The sequence below is a fragment of the Cebidichthys violaceus genome, unplaced genomic scaffold (assembly GCF_023349555.1).
Source record: "Cebidichthys violaceus isolate CVI_PGR_0920_01 unplaced genomic scaffold, fCebVio1.0.p SCAF_14, whole genome shotgun sequence".
NCBI classification, from domain to species: Eukaryota; Metazoa; Chordata; class Actinopteri; order Perciformes; family Stichaeidae; genus Cebidichthys; species Cebidichthys violaceus.
The window spans coordinates 5,348,472-5,370,083 of NW_027176307.1; the positions used below are offsets into that span (position 1 = coordinate 5,348,472).

The 21,612-nt window shown below is 45.7% G+C and overlaps 1 protein-coding gene across 1 annotated transcript in view; it reads left to right on the forward strand.

Annotated features, from left to right (window-relative positions):
• Positions 1-21,612, forward strand: part of cdk19 (cyclin dependent kinase 19) — a 62,670-nt gene that overhangs the window by 22,328 nt on the left and 18,730 nt on the right. Inside the window, exons 3-4 of the mRNA XM_068708584.1 lie at positions 5,847-5,957; positions 6,186-6,326. Coding sequence (XP_068564685.1) covers positions 5,847-5,957; positions 6,186-6,326 — 252 coding nt within the window. The remainder of the gene's footprint in view (positions 1-5,846; positions 5,958-6,185; positions 6,327-21,612) is intronic.

Consider the following 21,612-nt stretch of genomic DNA (forward strand, 5'->3'; position numbering starts at 1 on the left):
ACATGAGAGAGGCCATCAATCAGTCCTCAGGAGCAGGGTGATCCCGGGTAGAGCTGTTTTTCCTCATCCCTCTGCCAGTCTGAGGAGTCGGGGAAACAATTCCGAACCGTAAGAAGTGGGCTAACTTACACAAGTTATTTAGGGTTGTTTCTTAGAGCTGAAACCCCCTTTAAACCAGATATAATTCGTACACATTTTTATAAGTCATATTTTAGTCATTTTATCATAGTAAGTTTTAGACTAGTGGCTGTGAATGTAATCTAAACACTTTAATTGAACACTATTAATTTTATTTAGTGGATGTTGCTACAGTACTCGTTACAGCTGTCTCAGGTCGGTGGGAGGAAGGTCCAGCGTTGCCAGATCAAATTTCCAGACCTAATTGCAAATTAACCAGCCCAATTCAATAAAAACCAGCCCAAATAATAACCTTGCCAGAAACCATGTAAAACCATTAAAATAAAAAACATATCTTGAGCATGAGAAGCTTCATATCGGCATCAAATAACCAAAGATAAAATGTTAGATAAATAGGATATCGCGACCCACACACAATTCCAATGTCAGTGATGATGACATCAAGTTAAGCAGTTCCTCCGTTATTCCCCAACGACGACAAGTCACGTCAATCAAATATTTTCTCTATCAAAATGAGTCAATAATATGAGTGAATGGACACAACGGAGTTAACGGAATTTTTGCATCTGTGTTTATAAAATTGTTTCACTATATTTGAAAAGAGTCTGTAGACAAGTTTGCAGTTTAGCGGGCTTTGGTTGAATGCAAGTAACAGTTGGCATTGGTCGAAATGCAGCCTCGGAACCTGACGACAACTTAGCTTTTTATTAGCTCATGCCGACCTCCTTAAAGGTGGACTGGCCTTGAGGACTCCGGTTTAGCTGAAAATATTTGGAGCCTGTCCAGTGGGTGCTTTCTCTCTCGGGCCTTTACAAGAACATGACCTATTTCACTCAGAAGGGGAACAAACAAGCCTGTTCTTTTTATTCCTGCCATGTTTACAGTCTCGCCTCTTCTTGCTGATTTGAATACTAATTTAAGCATATGGATCAGTATTGCCGTATGGTGTTCTACACAGTTTTGGATTAGGTTTTTCAGCGGTTAACCTCGTTGATGATCAACATCTTTTTTTGCAGCAGGAAACAGGTCAATATGGTGCCAACGTTCAGAGGTCTGCCCTAAATCCTTCGCACTAGCTGGCCTTTACCTAATAGCACATTAAAGTGAGTCACAAGATTTTCTGCACATGGGACATTTATCTACAGGACACAGGGATTCCCATGGCTCAGGCCGGATTACAGACGTATGATAAGTGCTCGCAGTGTTTCCCAGGACTCATTGTTTGATATTATTATACCAGCGGCTTAAAAAAAAAAAAATTGTTTACTTGCGGCCGAGATAAGTACATGTTTGACATACAGTAATGCATCAGATGGCTTAAAGGAACAGTGTGTAGCATTTATATATGGAAGATAATATTAATAACTATGTTTTCTTTTGTGTATAATCAGCTAAAATACAAATTGTTGTGTTTCCGTTGGATTAGAATGAGCTGTTTATGTTTCTACAGTAGAATGGACAAACAGTAGAATGGACAAACCAAACACTGGCTGTAGAGAGGGCCATTTGCGCTTTCCCGCTTTCCTACACGCTCGGCTTTTGGGAGAAGTTTCAGTGGGTTGCAATCTGTGAACTAGGTTCCCGCAAATCCTACACACTGCACCTTTAAGCAAATAATCAGCACAACCCAGACAGCACGATAAGGAGTGTGTATGGTGAAAGAATGTGGTCAAGAAAAAACTGGCAGAGATACCAGGAACATGAACACTAGGGCAACCACTGGAACGTAAGACACAGAGGACGAAGACAAACTGGCACAGAGAAAGGGGAACACAGGGTTTAAGTACACTGGGAAGGTGTGGGTGATTAGACACAGGTGGGATCAATCAGGGGTGGGGCAGACAACCACATTGGCGTGAAAACATACAAAGGCAGAAAGTGAAGTGATCTGAAATGAGAGGAGAGGTGAGTAACACAAAATAAAACAGGAAATACTATAACTAGGGAACAGGACGAGACACGACAAACACAGGTGTTGCACAGAAAAAAAGGAGGGAAGACCACAAGACAGGAAGTCAAACAAACACTGGACACAAAAACTTCAAAATAAAATAGGAAACAAACTAAACCAAGATCTTGACAGGAAGTGGTGTGTACTGTATTTTCCGTACTATAAGGCGCACTTAAAAGCCTTTAATTTTCTCAAAAAACGACAGTGCGCCTTGTAATCCGGAGCGCCTTATATATGGATCAATTGGTTAATTGGTTGATCCATACTGGTTGTACACGGCGCTCTGTCAAAATGTTTCAGTACGACTGGTAAACTACAAAGCCGCACCACTTGCAGCATTACGGCTACCGTAGTCAGGGGCGTCGCCGAAGTAATAGCGGTAAACACCGGTACTGTGCTGTAGTAGCTTCTATTCTATGCGCCTTATAATCTGGTGCGCCCTATATATAAAAACAGTTCTAAAATAGGCCATTCATTGAAGGTGCGCCTTATAATCCGGTGCGCCTTATAGTGCGGAAAATACGGTAAGTAGAGCTAGGCGATAAATAGATTTTATCAATTAATTTGGATTCAAGGTTAAGGACGATTATGGAAAAATTAAAATTGATTTCTACTTAAAAGTTGGGTAGTTACGATATGAAACCACCACCGCTTCTCTGAGTTCTCGAGTCACGCAGGCATGCAACCGAAAAGAGAAGCACTTTGCACCACGAGTTGGGCGCCAGCTGAAGCCAAAGAACACTTTTGAGGTCATCCCCTTGGGCACTGGGAAATTGTGATGGCCTTTTTTTTCACGGTTTTCTGACATTATATTGACAAAATGATTAATCAATCGGTCGAGAAGATGATCAGCAGATAGCTGTTAGTTTCAGCCCGAGGTGATAAAGAAAAGTGTCACTCAAAAAGTGATGACATTGAACATCACTTCTTAAAGCTTATCATTTCAGTAAATAAACAAGCTTTGGTCAACCGTGTGATTAAAGGACGACCCGCCGCAGGCATTAACCCGTTACAGCACTTCTACACTGTATGCAGTAGATGCGCATTCAGGATCGCACGTCAAACGTGTGTGTGTGTGTGTGTGTGTGTGTGTGTGTGTGTGTGTGGCACTCAGGGTTGAATGTGGTGCCATAGAGCTGGGGGTGTATACAAGCCCTAAGACCACGGCTCATTATCACAATGCCCCATTATAGTCTGTGGATTAAGGTTGTGATGAAACACAAATCTCATTTCCACATCCAGAGCTCAAATCAAGCCGGCATACAATTCCCGCATTATTGCCCTCAGTTTGTCCCACTTTCCATTTTATTAAAATGTGAAAGTGCAGGGGTTCAACTTTATGTGTTTTGGGGTTTCTTTGCACTTGTGCAAGCAGGTCAGATCCTGATTCGGAGACCGTAAATTATTTACACGACTTTAGTTACTCTTTGAGCGTGTACGAGAATCACCAAGCTGCAGGTTCACGTCGCTATCCGATTGCCAAAACCACCGACGCCAGGGTTGTGTTCACTGCATTTCTTTTTGTCATTCAGTCCTCCTAATGCATTACTCGGTTACTAGGAAATAAAAATATAGGACTTGAGTCAGCCAGCATGTGTCTAAATGTGAAAAAAGGTGGAGCCAAAAAGCAAAGTGCACACTGAAGAACAACCACGTAGGTGTCACAGCGGTCGGTGCAGCTTACCGTGGGTGTAGTACAGTGAGACAGCCTGTGTAGGTGAATAATTCATTCGATGGGACGGCGTTCACTGCGTTTCCGTTGTGTTTGCCCCCCCGACTGAAACACCCTGCAGACACTGAGGCCCGTCTAAAGAGCACGATTGATTATGATGGTGTTTTAGGTAGGTCAGAGAATGCCACGTGTGTGAATGGGAGTGGGTGAAAACGATGAACAGTCACTGCCAGACTGTGTACAAAGGTTTTTTTTTTTCAATACACAAGTGTAAATATGATTTGAGAGATGTTTGTAAGTTTACTGTACATTTTTGGTTTTCATGATGATTGTTTACAAAGCTATTTTTGAGGGTTACAAGTGGGAATGAAATATACAGTATATACATATTTTCTTTTTTATATATTTTCTTTTCTTGAGGGTAGCTTAATTGAATGTAGAATAGGCATATATAAGCATTATGCTTTTGCCATTGCCTTTTCAGTCAAATTGTACAGACCATATTGTATTAGCTGTGATGGCTGAATAAAAAAATTGTTACAATGCCAGAGAAAAACCTCCATTATGTATCTGTCTCTCTGCTTACTTCCATTAGGCCTTCAGCTGCTGTGGGACTCACAGACAAATGAAAAGGAATCACATTTGATCATATGTTTACATGTGGCGTTCGTTGACATTATGACAATTATCAATTGAATAAATATGATAATACCACTGAGCAATTCAAAGCCTAAAGCTCTGGATTGCATGCATTGTAGGCTGAGGGTGTGAAATGTAAATCAGTGTTTCATTTAATTTGACTAATCTCTCAATGTCTTATTATAGCACGTCATAGTATAGTTTGTTAGTGTTCCACATTAGCATGATTTATTAGCTTTAAGTACAGCCGACAGAAATCGCTAGTTTTTTTAGGTACTGTGTTATTGAGAAAAATGACAAGATAAGTAAGATAAATGTTTATTTTTATTTTTATTTTACGATATATTATCCGAGAAATAACACACACAACTAAAACAATACGTAAACCCGAATCCTGGGCTATATTAAGCAAAAATTGCATTGAAATAAATATTAAATAACAATGTCCATCCCATAGTAATAACATATTTCCCTATGGCTCAAAGTGTTTGACCGACACAATGACATCTCTATTCCTTGGAAATGATATTCTCCATGCTTTTTATTTCAGTTTCATGTGTCCATCCAGGATGTATTAAAGAAACATGTTTGAATTGTTTGCAGTGATATATAATTAACAAAGTCAAGACAAAGAGCAAAACTCCCAGCAGTACTGGCATGTTAAAGTAGACATTCATCAGTTTTACATATTAATGTAAAACTGATGAATGTTTATGCGAAGTATGTATCTGTGCTGTAAATGGAGTAATTCATAAGACGCCTCCAAATGGCGTGTATTTCTTTACAGATCTCACTATTCCTTATCATTTGTGGCTGCTGCACAGTTTCATTATCAAGCAAATGTACTTGATCCGTCTGCATATTATATTATATGTGTTTGAGAACAGTGGACGTTGTTTGGGCTTGTGTGAAATTGTATTTTTCCTCACATTTTTGAACATCATGTAGAGAAATATTTTTGGATTGGAAAGCCTTGTGTGGAGTCATCTCCGTCATGATAACGTAATGTAAATCATGGCATCCTCCGTTATTTACCTAAGCAGGACTGTGCACCGGCTGCTTACAGCTAACAGCTAACATGAACTAGCAAAAAACTAACAAAGAAGAACTAGCTCTCCTCCTGCTGATTTCAACATATATTTGTTTTTTCACAATGTAGAATTATCAGGGTACACAAGAGTATTTAACCACGGGTGCGTAGTAATAGTTTACACGTGTGCTGTATCAATCGGGCCGGATGTATGATTGGGTAGCGAGTGACACTTGTTGTTCCTGTGCAAATGAGCTGATAAAGATCTGATTTTTAGGCTGTATCTGAACAACCCTATACAGGAATGTCACACGTCTGCTGTGCTAACACACACAGCTGGTGTTGAATTCAAATGTTAACACATACCTCGTCTCGTTTTAAAAGAGGATTCACGCGTTTATGTTCGTGTCTTTCAGCTGTTACGTGAACTGAAACACCCGAATGTGATCGCCCTGCAGAAAGTGTTCCTGTCCCACAGCGACAGAAAGGTTTGGCTCCTCTTCGACTATGCCGAGCACGACCTATGGGTGAGTCTCTCTGTGCCGCATGCAACGCTGCACGTGTGTATACACGATGTAACCCAATATTTTCTAAATAAAACAGATTTTCTCTGCCACATTAGAATTACAATAAGCATAAATCACAGCATTACAGTTTGCCTAATTTACCAGACACCACCAAGGTGTGGAGAGGTTTTTTTTGTGTGAATGTTGTAGCCACACAGTCAGAACTGACGTGCCTCACTGCCCTCGTAGCACATCATCAAGTTCCACCGCGCCTCCAAGGCCAACAAGAAGCCCATGCAGCTGCCCAGAGGGATGGTGAAGTCTCTCCTGTATCAGATTCTGGATGGGATCCATTACCTCCATGCCAACTGGGTGCTCCACAGGGATCTGGTGAGCTGCTATATTAGCTGCGCTGCTACAGTTTCCCTTCACAGACCCAACACCTCCAGCACACACTGCATTGCATCCCGGAGCCGTTTCTGAATGGGACAACGTTAACGCCACGGACACACCTATTTTGACACACCTATTTTGTCTATTTTGGCAGCCATGTGTGGCGTCATTACACCAGGCCACAAAAAGGAAACCTGAAAAATAATGGAGCTTTGTGAATGTGGTTAAATTATGATGTGTAACCATTTTAAAAGATAGATGTTTCTTAATTAGGTTAAATAACATTGTAATTAAAACTGTAAGGACTCACTCAAACAAAACAAAGACCTGGGTCTCAATATACAAACTCATGTTCCAAAGAAATAAGGGGCAGCATTTCACCTCTACTACTGGGTCGATACAATCTAGATTTATGTATTCAGTCATCACTTAAAAAATAAATAAATAACAGCACTGCAAGAATACGTTAAATTTGACTGCTGAAACTCTGAGAGCAGGTAATTATAAAACTGATATCATATGATCTTTACGTGTGGCGTTGGCCTGTAGTTTATGTTAGCCGTCTTTGTGTTTAGCATGCCACCAACCAGGGGGCTGTACGGTCTGTGTGCTTTTTTTGACACCCAGAGGTCTACCCCAGAGCCCTCCTCCCAGGGAAGTGGTCTCCTTAAAGACAAAGCAAAAATACGAGTCGTTTAATCGTATCTGCCACTACAATAAGCAAACTATCTAAACTTACATGGAGCCTGTACGTTCAACGTGAAGTGCCTTCGTAACACCTCCACTTCTACGTCCTCTCATGCTGGACTGAGGACGGGTCCTGGACTATGAAGGCAAATCACTGTCAAAATTCGAGAGCGCAAATGAGATTCACGCTCGCGTGCGCAAATCAAACAGCCACGCGCGTATTTTACTTTGTCGAGCGCTTTTACATCACTCTGCGAGCGAAAGTCCCTCTTGCGCGAGCGAAAGTCCCTCTCGCGAAAGTCCCTCTCCCTCGCACGCACGAGAGGGACTTCTGCTCGCTCGCGAAACTTTACTCTGCTCGGTCGCTCGCAGTTTTTCTTTTTGACAGTAAATGGGCGGACCCAGTCTCTACATCTAATTGGTTACAATCCTCATCTTTGGATAGACCGGATATCACTGTTACAGAGACTCAGACTTTCGCGAGCGCAAGAGGAAATTTTGCTTGTGCGAGAGGGAATTTTGCTCGCGAAGTGATGTAAAAGCACTCATCAAAGTAAAATTTGCGCGCGGCTGTTTGATTTGCGCGCATGCGTGAATCTAATTTCCGCTCTCAAATTTTGACAGTGATTTGCCTTCATACTGGACACTACTCTTTCCTTAATTACATTTTGGAAAGTACTTTGAAGTATTCCAAGGATTTGTTTACTAATCTAATTCCTAATCTACTAATTGTTTACTATAACACTAATAACAATTTAATGTCATGCAGCTCACGTTTTCTCTAAACTGCTACTTATGCTAATGTCTGCAAATTAGACGTTTAAATAAGAAAGTGATGGTAGGCCAAATAAATCAATAAATTAGCACACATTCTCTGAACACAGAATTAATCAGAGTTTAAAATGATAACATTTGAAGAGTTCCCATCACATGCTGAAGTTCATTTTGTTGATATTTCTCACCATGATAGTGGCTGAAAACCGAAACTAATTCTAAATCTTTGCCCCACTTTGGTCACACTGAGCCATTCCAACCAGCAGAGCTGTGTTATTTCAGTGAAGGTGTTGTTTTGACTACCTGTGGTGTATTATTATGAGTCTGATTGCAATGGCCAAAGAGCAGAACGTCCTGATCTCTGAATGTTGTCTGATTCTTGTCTAGCCTTTAACCTGGCTGATACACACTGCTGGTTCCTGTGAGATTCTCTCCACCTTGGTTTTCCCACAGTGCTTTGGTTTGAGGGAGCTCCATTCCGTGCAGCTGAGAGTCAGACTGGAGGCAGAAAACAGGGCCTCTCATTGTGTGTCTTCAAATCTCTGTTTAGATGGCAAATTGGCAGGAATTAAAAGAAACCGTTAGCCACTAAGACTTTAGCTAGTCGAGATAACCTTCGCTAAGCTAGTTGAAGTTTTAGCTCAATGGCAATCAACACTCTTATCTGGTAAATAATATCAATAGAAATATGAGGCATGTTTTTCTTTGTTATTTTCTTTGTTCATTTCTTCTGAAAATGCTGAGCAATGATAATAGTATTTAAAAAATTAGACCTTTTGGCAAGTGCATGCGAGCATTCCCCACTGGCTAGCTCATGGCCGCCGCTCTGCACTGCTCTCATGCGGCGGTTACAGCTGATAACGCTGTCCTGACCAACTACGGTATTGTGGAAGCGTAGCTCCCATCATCCGGTCCATCCTCGGTTAAACACTGTTAGCTTTCTCAGCACCGTCGTTGTTGTTTGCACTGTTAGCGCTGTTAGCACAGTGAGCTTCTAGCAGCTGGCTCAGCCGTCTTCATGTTCAGAGCCGTGCGGAGGCAATAGATATGCTCTGAATTTCGTATTGCGCACCTTTAATGTTTTATTTTAATTACAGCACAGACAAACTGTGATTTGAGTGCACAATTACAATGACTTGATGGAGAAGAGCTATATGAGTACTCCACTGATTGAGCATTGCACTACACTGTCAGACTTAGAACCAGAGATATTGACTCTTTCATACCACACATTCTTTTTCCTTGTCAAAACTTGCCGCTGAGGTTAACCACAATGCAACCTTGACAGCTGACCTTGTGGTTCAGAGATTTATTAGTAGCATATATTAGCATGATTCAGGTGTGTTGTGCTAGTAGCGGCTAATAGCCTGATTCAGGTGTGTTATGCTAGTAGTGGCTAACAGCATGATTGAGATGTGTTATGCTAGTAGTGACTAAAAGCATGATTCAAGTGTGTTATGCTAGTAGCGGCTAACAGCATGATTCAGGTGTGTTGTGCTAGTAGCGGCTAATGGCATGATTCAGGTGTGTTATGCTAGTAGTGGCTAACAGCATGATTGAGATGTGTTACGCTAGTAGTGGCTAAAAGCATGATTGAGATGTGTTATGCTAGTAGTGGCTAAAAGCATGATTCAGGTGTTTTATGCTAGTAGCAGCTAAAGGCACGACTTAGGTGTGTTATGCTAGAAGCAGCTAAAAGCATTATTCAAGTGTGTTATGCTAGTAGCAGCTTAAAGCAATTCAAGTGTGTTATGCTAGTATCGGCTAATAGCATGATTCAAGTGTGTTGTGCTAGTAGCAGCTAAAATCATTATTCAAGTGTGTTATGTTAGTAGCAGCTAAAAGCATAATTCAGGTGTGTTATGCTAGTAATGTCTAACAGCATAATTCAAGTGTGTTATGCTAGTAGCGTCTAACAGCAGGATTCAGTTGTGTTATGCTAGTAGCGTCTAACAGCATGATTCAGGTGTGTTATGCTAGTAGCGTCTAACAGCATGATTTAGTTGTGTTATGCTAGTAGCAGCTAATAGCATGATTCAGGTGTGTTATGCTAGTAGCGGCTAATAGCATGTTTCAGGTGTGTTATGCTAGTAGCGGCTAATAGCATGTTTCAGGTGTGTTATGCTAGTAGCGGCTAATAGCATGATTCAGGTGTGTTATGATAGTAGTGTCTAACAGCATGATTCAGTTGTGTTATGCTAGTAGCGGCTAATGAACCAGGAGCTGATGTAGTCTGATGTCTCTATAATGTCACTTGAGTCAGCGTCCTCTTGTGACACTAAAGGATGGAAGGCCTTGATCTACTTTATAAATGTGCAGTACCCAATACCTGAAAACAGACACTGATGTGTAGAATCAGTGGGGTTCTCCATTAAGATGTTAAAATGTCTTCCTTATTAATGTGGGCCAGATCAGAACTCAACCAGTGTGACTCCATTCTGCAGAACCATCAGATCTTTCTCATGTGAGATTCAAAAACAAACAGAGCTGGAACAATTTCTATTCTCTCATATCTGACTGTGTGCTATAAAACTCCCACAGCCCATCTGTGTGTGTGTGTGTGGCTCCCTCGCTCTTATCTCTCCCTGCATCTGTCACTCCCAGCGAGGAACATTTGTGCCTCTGCTTGAAAGTATAATCAACCAAACACATCCAATTATGTGGCAAAACTTTAATTTGATTATCGCGGTCAGTGCTTTTGATGTCAGATGATCCGGAGGGAGGCTATTTCTAGAATGAAATGAGAGAATGAAAGAGAAAGAGAGAATGAAAGACTTCAGATGATACGGTCCGACTGAAATGTAGATGAGACAACGGTTGATTTCTCTGAATAGACTGGCTTCAGAAGTCAGAAAGCAGTCACACAGTTCAGGCGTCTATCCATCTACGGGGTTCTATCTTCTTTGAACAAGGTTGTCCACTCTTATGCAATCCCTGGCAATCCTCAGTGATCATGTGGTGGCTGGACATCACATTACATAAACCTGCAGGGATCAGGGAGCGGGCTTTCACCCTCGGCCTCTCTCTGGTGATCTACCAGAGAGATCTCTGCAGGCATCAAATGCTCTGTCTGTACAGCGGCGCCAAGGAGGCTATTGTCGAGCTGAAATGACAATGTGTTGAATACAAATGTGCTGACTCTCCGCTTTTGAGGGATTCAGTCCGTTTTAAATGGTGAGTCAATCGAGTCATTCCCAGAATCTGACGTCAGAGAGTAAGTCCAGTAAATGACCAAGGTAACATACACTGTAGTCCTGTTGCACAAGTTGATCTCAAACCACTCTCCCTCCAGACTGGAGTTTTACATTGGCTGTGCTACTGCAAGTCATTTTGTTCACTCACTGGCTTTGGCACAGAATTTGATCACCTTTTAGGCTCAACCAGCTGTATCTGTCTAAATAGAGGGTCCAACATGAGTGACCAGCGTTGCATGCACGGGTCATCTCATGATCTTTAAATTAACTCAGGTAACAGTCTAAAAATGATAAAAGATATTTAGTTTATTCAAGGGCCAGAAAATATTCACATTTGAAAAGTTGGACCCAGTGAAGGTTTTGCTTAAATAATGACATGAATGATTATGTACATTGCCATCTTTTTTTTTGTCAGACGCCATCCTGTTAATTTATGGAACCAGAAGTGATATAAGAGGGAGGAGTTTAGTACAACAGAAGGCTGAAGAAGAATTTCTTTTGTCTCGCGCCAACTTGGTTTTCGGCTGTCGCCGTCTTGGTTATAAGCCATCACCATCTTGGTTTTTAGCTGTCGCCATCTTAGTTTTTTGGCCGTTGCCGACTTGGTTTTTGGCTTTCGCCATCCGGAGCAAAGTACAACTTAACTCTGAACAATAATTCTTTTTAGGCGACCAAAACTTTACAATTTCCTGTCATGAACTGGAAACAAAGGGTCAAAGTTATAAGATGAAAACGAGAGTTACGAATGTAACTACGGTTCTATGAATCCTGGATGACCGTCAGAGGCAGTGTTTAACACTGGATTTCTTCTGTCGAGTCTTTATATCAACAAAGTCACCTTTGACCTCGGATGACCCCCCGTCGTCTATAAGTTCCGGTGTCATCCTGAGATCAGTCCTACGAAATCTTCTTGCGAGCTCACGGGATTCCGAGTGACCAAGAACTCTGGCGGTCATCCAGGATTCATAGAACTGTAGTTACATTCGTAACTCTCGTTCTATTTCATCCTTACTGACCGCCAGAGGCAGTGTTTAACACTGGATGACTTATATCAACAGAGTCACGAGGAAGCACAAGTACCTACCTCATATAGCTCAGGCAGAGGAACTTGGCCAAAGAACCCTCCCCAGTGGGTGAGGGGTGGCAACGTTGACTCTGTAGTGTTTGGTAAATGTACTCGGAGATGCCCATGAGGCCGCAGCACATATATCCTCCACAGGCACACCTCTCAGGGCTGCCCATGACGTGGAGACACTCCTGGTAGAGTGGCCCTTCACTCCGGATGGGAGAGCACGGTCGCTCGCCTTGTATGCATAGGCAATGGCCTCCACTATCCAGTGGGACAGGCGCTGTTTTGAAAGAGCACAGCCCTTCTTAGGCCCACCATAACAGACAAAGAGCTGCTCCGTGCGCCGTATGCACACCGTGGCTTCCTCATAAGCTCTGAGGGCCCGCACTGGGCACAGCAGCCTTGAGCTCTCCTCTCCTGATGGGGGGTCAAACTGTGCAAGCTGGATAGGCTGGTTGATATGCGAGCGTCTCAGCACCTTTGGGAGAAACACTGCATTAGGCCACAAAGTAACCCCTGAACCATCCGAGTTCCACTTCAGACAAGATTCACTCTCCGACAGGGCATGCAGCTCGCCTACACGTTTAGCTGAAGTGATGGCAAGGAGAAAAAACATTTTGGTCGCCAGCCATCTCAGCTCCGCCTGTGCCAGGGGTTCAAAAGGCGGCAAGCATAGGGTGTCCAATACCAAATGTAGGTCCCATGCAGGGTCCCTCGGGGCGTTCGGGGGACGCAATCACAGAGCCCCTCTTAGGAAGAGGGACACCAGTCTGTGGCTCCCCACTGTGTCATTGTTGACCATAGCATGTTGCCACGAAATGGCTGCCACGTATACCCTCAGGGTCGAGGGAGACCGGCCCTTATCTAGGAGGGACTGCAGAAACTCAAGTACAGCAGGCACGGGGCACTGTACTGGGTCCTTGTTCCGAACTGCACACCAGTCAGAAAACAGCCTCCACCTGTTTTCGTACTGGAGACGGGTAGATGGTGCTCTGGCATTCAGGATAGTTCTTCTGACTGGTTCTATGCAGCCAGGCAGCAGCCAGTCGGGCACTCCAACGGCCAGACCCATAGTTGGAGGCGGCTGGGATCGGGATGCCCAATCCGGCCTCCTAGTTGCGACAGGAGGTCCCTCTGTCGGGGAGGCGCCAGGGTGTCCTGCAGCAGAGTCTGTGCAGTAGGGAGAACCAAGTCCTGGCTGGCCACAGGGGGGCCACTAGCAAGAGTCTGTGGCCCTGTTGAAGAACTCTGAGAAGCGTTGGCAAGATCAGAGGGAACGGTGGAAAGGCATAAATAAGCCCTTCTGGCCGTGTGAGCTAGGGCATCCTGACCCAGAGGACTGGTCCTCTCTGTCAGGGAGAACCAGTGGGGACAGTGGGTCGACGTCTCCGAGGCAAAGAGATCCACCTCTGCTCTGACGAAGAGACCCCAGATGTTCTGTACCACGTCTGGATGAAGCCGCCACTGGGAGGCTTGTGACGGGACAGGAAAATCTGCGACCTGGTTCCGCTCTCCGGGCAGGTACATTGCCCGAAGGCTGGTAAGGCGAGGGGCAGCCCAAGTCAGAAGGGCACGTGATACCCGTAGTAACTTTTGGGATCTGGTACCCCCTTGATGGTTTATGTGGAACACAGCAGAGGTGTTGTCCGACCGGACAAGCACATGCTTTCCCCTCAAGTTTGGTAGAAAATGTTTGAATGCTAGGTGCACAGCCCGTAGCTCTAGAACATTGACATGCTCCATGCAGTCTTGAGCAGACCACTGCCCTCGAGCAGTCCTGTTCTGCCACACTGCACCCCGTCCTGAGAGGCAGGCATCTGTTGTGACCACCTCTTGGTGGAATGGGACCGAGCCCATGGGGACACCGTTTGCAAGATATGCTCTCTCCCTCCATGGGGATAGAGCGAGTAGGCACTGTTTTCCTACTACTATTGCCCTGTGTCTGTGCCACTTGGCGTCCAAGTGAAGGCTGTTCAGCCATCTCTGCAGGGGGCGCAGTGACAGCAAACCTAAGGGAATGACAGCTGTCAGTTTGCCCAATAGGCGGAGAAAAAGAATGTAGGGCAACCGCCTGCCCCCTCGGAAGGAGGAGAGACTGTGGAGGATGTCGTCCACACGATGGGGTGACGGACAGGCACTCATAGTGGCTGCATCCAGGGCCACACCAATGAAGGCTATGCTCTGGGAAGGGGTCAGGGAGCTCTTCTCCATGTTCACCCTGAGGCCCCACCGGGCCACGTGAGAGAGGAGGCGAGCAGTGTCCTGTGCTGCCTGAAGACGGGATGGTGCACAGATCAGCCAATCGTCCAAGTATGGCAGTATTTTCATGTCCTGTGATTGCAGGGGGGAAAGGGCAGCAGCAACGCACCTTGTGAACACCCGTGGGGAGAGGGAGAGTCCAAATGGGAGCACCCTGAACTGGAAGTGACCGCCTTGAAAGGCAAAACGCAGAAACTGCCTGTGGTGAGGCACAATGGGAACGTGGAAATAGGCATCTTTCAGGTCAACAAACGTGAACCACTCTCCCCTGGAAACTGCCCGAAGGACGTCTGCTGTGCTCAGCATGTGAAATGGTAATACCTTCAGGAAGTTGTTGAGTCCCCTCAGGTCTAGGACTGGGCGCAGTCCGCCGCCTTTCTTTTTTACAAGAAAGTAAGTTGAGTAGAACCCCCCGGGTTGTGACAGGAGGTCCACCCTCTCGATTGCACCCTTGGCCAGGAGCGCGGCTAACTCCTGGTAAAGGGCTAGGGATTTTGCCGGGTCGGTGATGCTGGTCATTTTGACCCGGCTGGAGGCTGGGGGCCGGCGTCGGAATTGAAGCTTGTACCCCTGGGTTAGGGTGGACACCACCCAGGGGTCTGAAGCATGAGCTGCCCAGTAGCTAATCTGCTGCTGAGAGAAAAAGACGACGGCCGGCCCGGAGACATCATCTCCTGGCCCCCCTGTCTCTGTAGGCTCTGGGGGGGCGACTGTTAGTCCCCAAGTTCGGAGGTTGTCTGGGGGGGACGTAAGTAGGGTTGTCTGGGTAGCGAGCCGGCCTCCCAGCGGGACGCTGAGGCCTGTGATGGCTACTGGTGTGAGCTGGGGGCTGAGCACGGCCTCGGGGGGCCGAAGTGGGACCCCTAGGTCTGCGGTGTGCGGGCATGTCTCTGCGAAGACTAGAGAACTGCTGCCTGGTCTGGCTAGCTTCAACGGTCCGCTGAAGCGCCTGTATAGCAGATGCCCCAAACAGCTCACCAGGTTCTACTGGGACAGTACGGAGGTTCCTCCTACATGTCTCCGACAGGGGAGACTGCACTAGCCAAACCTGGCGGCGAGTCTGGACCAGGGTGGACATCAGACGTCCAAGTTCCCTTGACATGAGCGCAAACGCCTGCAGTGAAGCATCACTGAGGCTGGTGGGGGAAGCGTCGAAAGTAGCCTGCTGCAGAGAAGCTGAGAGGGCAAGCATGAGGTGGGAGAGGGAGTTGCCGATACGGCCCATGTCCCGGTGTCTCTCCAGCATGCATGCAGCTCCCTCAGATATTCTTCGGAGGGAGGAACAGAGAAGGTGGTGGGGACGGGAACGCCCCTGAAGAAGGCACTCGCAGGCGGAGGTTCCGGCTGCTGAGTATCTAACTGCAGGCGTGCTAGTGCCATGCGAATGACAGACCCCATGGAGCTATTGACTGCCCCCTCTGAAGAACTCTGAGCTGAGGAACGGGAGCCAGGCCTCGAAGCATGGGAGGGCCGCCCTTCACTGTACTCAGTAAAGAGATTGGCTGACGCTGCCAGTGAGATAACGTCCTCTTCTGGACCAAGCTCAGCCGTGGATGGATCTGGTGCTTCAGACCCCCCTGCACTAGGGTGGAGGGTCAGGAGAAGCGACTTAATTTGAGCAAGCTCAGCAGTCAGCAGATCCACTCTAGAAGACAGCCTGCTGGGCTTAGCCCTCTTGGAGGGAGCCCCTGCAGCTTCTGTAGCCCGGCGTTTGGAATGGGTAGGTTGGGCTGGATTCAGCTGCCCTGACAGGGGGAGGTCGCCCTCATCCATCAGGTGTTCCACCTCGGCGAGTCTAGCAGCCCTTACTACTCGAGGCATGATGCCACAGTTCATGCATGAGTTCTCCGAGAGGCCCTCCCTCAGATGCTCGAGGCCAAGGCAAGAGGGGCAGAGGTCATGGCCGACCTCCGGCTGAAGAGGAGCCATACAGGTCCTACAGCCGAGAGAGTTAAACATGGCCGCAATTCTGGAGGAACCCTTGTCCCACTAGTTGGTGTGGGCTGCTAAATCAGTTTGAGCGGGAGCGCTCTGCCGACGAGAACAGGCAGGGGACAGTCAGTGAGAGGGGAGTGAGGACACTCTCCACTAGGACAGTCGTCGCAGATATTGGTGTCCCACCAGTTAGCCTGAGCGAGAGCACTCTGCTACTGGGAAAAACAGGTCAAAAAAAAGAAAAGAACAGTCCCTACAGTGAGAGCGGAGCGAGGACACTCTCTTCACTCGTACAGTTGTTGCAGATATTGGTGTCCCACCAGTTAGCCTGAGCGAGAGCATTCTGCCGCTGTGGAAACAGGCCAAAGAAAAAAACAGTCCTTACAGTGAGAGGGGAGCGAGGACACTCTCTTCACTTGGACAGTTGCTGTAACTATTGGTGTCCCACCAGTTAGCCTGAGCGAGAGCACTCTGCTAACTTTGATAGCCGTAATGTGTTTACAAGACCAATGGACACCATCCGAGTATTAGCTTAGTCTAGTTAGCACCAAGGTAGCCGGAGCGAGGACGCTCTGCTCACTGTGACAGCCGTAATGTGTCAAGTCATCAATGGACACCATGCCAATGCCGATATAGTCTAACTAGCATCTCACCAAGTTAGCCTGAGCAGGAGCGCTCCGTTAACTGTGAAGGGCGGCCCGACAGCGTAACTCTATGCTCCCACTAGCACGCCGCCACTGGATTAGCTAGAGCGGAAGCGCTCTGCCAACCGTGGAAAAAAACGAACAATGGTTATAGAAACAATGTTAATCGATCTCACCGATTGTTGTCTTCGCGATTTAGGTGGCCCGTATCAGACTGAGTTTGGGGCCGAACGGCGAAACACACCGTTCCCTCCTAAGACGGACAGCTTGTCGCAGCCTTTGGAGGGCGAAGATCCGCAACTCCGACCGGTGGTCACAAGGCTACCGCGACAAACTCTAATATGTCTTGATCATAGACAAATCATTTTCGCTTTAAGCTTCTACTACCATGGTAGCTAGCCTGCGTAGCGAGAAGATGAAAAAGGACTGATCTCAGGCTACATCCACATTACTCCGTTTTCGTTTGGAAACAGAGTTTTCAAACGAAAACGATCTACGTCCACACGGCGTTTCAGCCATCGTTTCCGAAGTGATCTCCGTCCATATTACACGCCTGGAAACGAATATCACGTGACTCTTCACGTTCACTGGGCATGCGCTGATGTAAACAGGAAGTAGATTGTCGCATTTTGTAACTAAGCAACCAGAGTAATAAAGTAGTCTTTAATGATCGTAAGTATGTGTTTGATACTGAAGATCTTCTCTCAAATCTTCCTCTATAAACTCAAACAGATACAGTTCGTGGAAAGTTTAATACGTTTTATTTTTCAGACTTAAAGTTAGTTACAGCGCTGCCTCTCTCTCTCTCTCTCTCTCTCTCTCTCTCTCTCTCTCTCTCTCTCTCTCTCTCTCTCTCTCTCTCTCTGCTCACTGATCTCTCTCTCTCTCTCTCTCTCTCTCTCTCTCGCCGCTCACCGATCGCTACAATAACAGCTGTTTCCTCCGCAGACATGCAGACTTTAACTGGACAACAGCTGCTAGTAAAGACAACAAGGTCAGCAATGCCTGTAATCAGTTGTCAGTTAACCTGGTAGTCGATCGCGGGTGTTACGTCATCGTTTCCAAACGTATGCGTTTCCGTCCGTCCACATGAATACGCTACCCGGAGTTTCCAAAGTTATCCGGCTTCGGGATCGTATCTAAACTCCTCCGTTTACGATGCTCCAAAATGTCGGCGTAGTGTGGACGCTCAGTGTAACCGTAGTAAAACATATGCGTTTCCAAACGAAAACGGAGTAATGTGGATGTACTCTCAGGATGACACCGGAACTTATAGACGACGGGGGTCATCCGAGGTCAAAGGTGACTTTGTTGATATAAAAACTTGACCTGCGCATGCGCGAGACAGAAGATATCCAGTGTTAAACACTGGCGGTCAGTAAGGATGAAATAGAACACAACATGCAGGCACTGTAAATTGTGTTTAGAACATTTTTTATCTTAAACGATAATGACGCACTAATCAAAAATGGGCCAATCTACAAAAGGATTGCATGATTTTTTGTTTCAGGATTGTGCAAAAGAACAACAAAAAACCCCAAAAAGAAACCTTGTAACTCTCAAAGCACCCTCAAAGGGTGAAATGCCCTCGTAACTGTGCTGCCAAGCTAATAGCGTCTCAGTGCTCCTGTGCAGAGCAGAGTACTACGAGTGGGAAGCCCCCTCTACTTCACAACAACATAAACTCTCCCACAGGAGCGGTGCGGTTGTTTTGCTCCCTGAAGGTCACACCACATCTTATCCGAGCACCAACTCTTCCGGCCCCTTTATAACTATTTTCATTGCAGGCGGATGGAATTCTCCATTGTCACACTCTTATCTGACTCTGTTCTGATGTATGACAGTCGGTGTCGCTATTTTGCTGTCTCATTGCCAGGGCTTCCTGCCATTGTGTCCAAAGAGCTCCCTAAATTCTCCCCCTTCTATAACTGGGCCTTTTTTGGTTGTTGTTGCTGGTCAGATAATCAATCTCTGTGCAGGTGCCTGGCTCTTTGTCAGCTCTCTCTTTCTCTCTCTGTTAGTGGATAACAAATCAACATTCATAGTGAGCGCTTTATGGAAAATTCCCCCAAGGCCTCATATTGCTTTCAAAGTTTATCCATGAAAGCTGCACATCTGGCATTGAGTTATGATGTTAATGCATGTGAGAGGAGGAGCGTAAAGACAGAAATGTAATCTGCTGCTGTCTGTTTGAGCTGTGGGGAGAGGTGGCCGTACCAGCTCATCCTCCCGTGGCTCCGCTGCTTCTGCTGTTACGTAACTGCTGGTGTGCAGCTTGCTCTGCGTCTCTGCGCCACAGGTACCAAGCATGTGGTTTGCGTTGCACCACTGCATAGCTCTCCCATTCCCCCATTCGTCCTGCCACTCGTCCGCTCCCTTTTCCCCTCCCCGTCCCCACCCACCGCTACCCACCCCCACGGGGCTTATGTAACAGCCTCTAGCTAGTGAGCCAAGCCCACCGCCCTGCCTGGCTAGCTGAGTCAAGATACTGACTTAGCAGCTCTGCAGGCCAAAGCAGAAAGCTTCTCAGCAGACTGTACCAACAAATCTCTGCCCGGGGGGGGGGGGGGGGGGGGGGTGGTTGCGGTAAATCCAGACTATACTATATTTACTGTACTGTATACGTAGAGTACTCTATGCCTGCCGGTCACATTAGGGAGCACAGGACGGATGCTGATGCTGCTGTTATCAGGGCTGATGTTCTGTGCATAGCAACAGCACAGCTTCTCGGTGATGCATCAGTGCATTTTAGTTTCTGTTCTCAATGATTGAAATGAACAATGAGCATTATTTTCTTCATTTAATTTGTATGGAGAGAGAATGTTATTCCAAGTGAAATTACCGTCAAACATCATCCCAAGGACAATCATGTCTACCAACCGTAATTTTTTGGATTGTAAGTCCCTCCTTATACAGGAAAAACTGTACGAAAAAACAATAAGGTCATTAGGGTGTTTATGTCTGTCGCTATTTATTAAAACATATTTAGCTGATGCTGTTGAAGACTCCTCCAGTTGGGTTCACTTGGCCCAGACTAAGGAAAACAACGATACCTTGTTGCCTTTTAGTTGTAGTTTGCGTCATGGTCACACTCACTCATAACCAAGAGGAGTAACAAGTCACATGACTAAGAAAAGAAGAAGGTTTTATTTCCTTTCCATTATGTTTTTGGACGCTTCTAGCAGAAACAAGCACTTTTAGTGGAACGTTTATTGATGGTGAGGAGTTGCCCCGAGCGATGAGGGCAACTCCTCACTCCTCCTACAGTGTTCTTCCTCAGCACTCGACCAATTTCTAAAATCGTTGTCCCCATTAGTCACTTATACACCGTTTCCACTGAAATTAGTGCTTTTAGGGTTTTTAAACACAAGGAAGCCCACTAAAAATAGGCAATATATTCCTTTCCCAATGACAAGTATGACTTTCTGCTTTTTATCTCTGGTGTGTCACATTCAATGTCACGGCCACGCCGGCCGGTGTTACGTCAAATTCTGTTCCCCCGTCGTGTTTGTCTCTTGTTGTAACCTTTCCCACAGAAGACAAAAGCCAGATGTTAATACGTTTTTTGTTCAATGGGAAAGGAGCTTTATACACACAAAAACATGGTAAAAATAGGGTCCAGGTTGTCCAAGTTACTCCTTATTGCGAATGAACAGAACCAAACAGGTAAACACTTCAGAGTTGGTTTGAACTAAGAACAAAGCCTCAAGTTCGGCATTTTGGACGATGCCATCTTGGTTTTTTTTTGCAACCAGTGAATGGAAGTGACCATATTTGGACTGTGGAGGAGTGACGTAGAGACGCCATATACGGCTCTGGTAGTGTAGTGACCTGTCAATCACAAGGTAGCCCAGACCTAAAGCATACCCTGCTCTATGGTTTATTTTACTCTAAATGTACCATAATTTACTAAATGAATAAAACTAGCGATTAAGACCATAAACTCATGTTTACAATGTTTACTGAGGTAATAAATCAAATGAGAAGTAGAGTCATTTTCTCATAGACTTCTATACAACCAGAGGAGTCGCCCCCTGGTGGCCATTAGATGGAATGCAGGTTTAAGGCACTTCCCCTTCAGAAACGGAGGTTGCCGCCTGATAATGAGGCAAACTGCAAATAGAGCTGAAGAAAAAGACCAGTGCCAACTGGCTTTAGTTCAACCAACGGAGTTGGTATTGAAGGTTTCAAAAACAATTCGTCGCTGTCTATGTATTTATGTTAGATGTAAACAAGGGCAATGCTCTTGGAAGGAACTGCAGACGAAGCACCACATGTCGACGTGATCTTTTTAGACGAGGTTCAGAAAGTCATGCAGGAGATGCAGCATGATGAAAAATGAGTGCACCGCTGCCTGAACAGCGCACAGGGGTTCATTGTGACACTTGAAGTGGACCGGCGATTGTTTATGGCCCTGTCGGCCTGTTCAACAACAACTTGCCCAAACTGTTGTATAAGTGTGCCTCTGGCTCTTGAACTGGCCCAGTTTGTGGGACAAAAAATGTAGATGGTTTTGTAAAAGCGGGCCACGTCCCTAAAGATTGAGTTGAGCATACCTCAGGGGATGGAGTTTATTTCCCCCCCGGCTCCTGATCCATTTATGAAACTAATCAACTGTAACAGATTGATTTTAGCCAGATGAAGTCAAAAGGCAGACTCAATTTTGGGGGCATGAAACACAATTTGGTGCATATTTCCAAGTAAAAAGCTGCAATAACAAC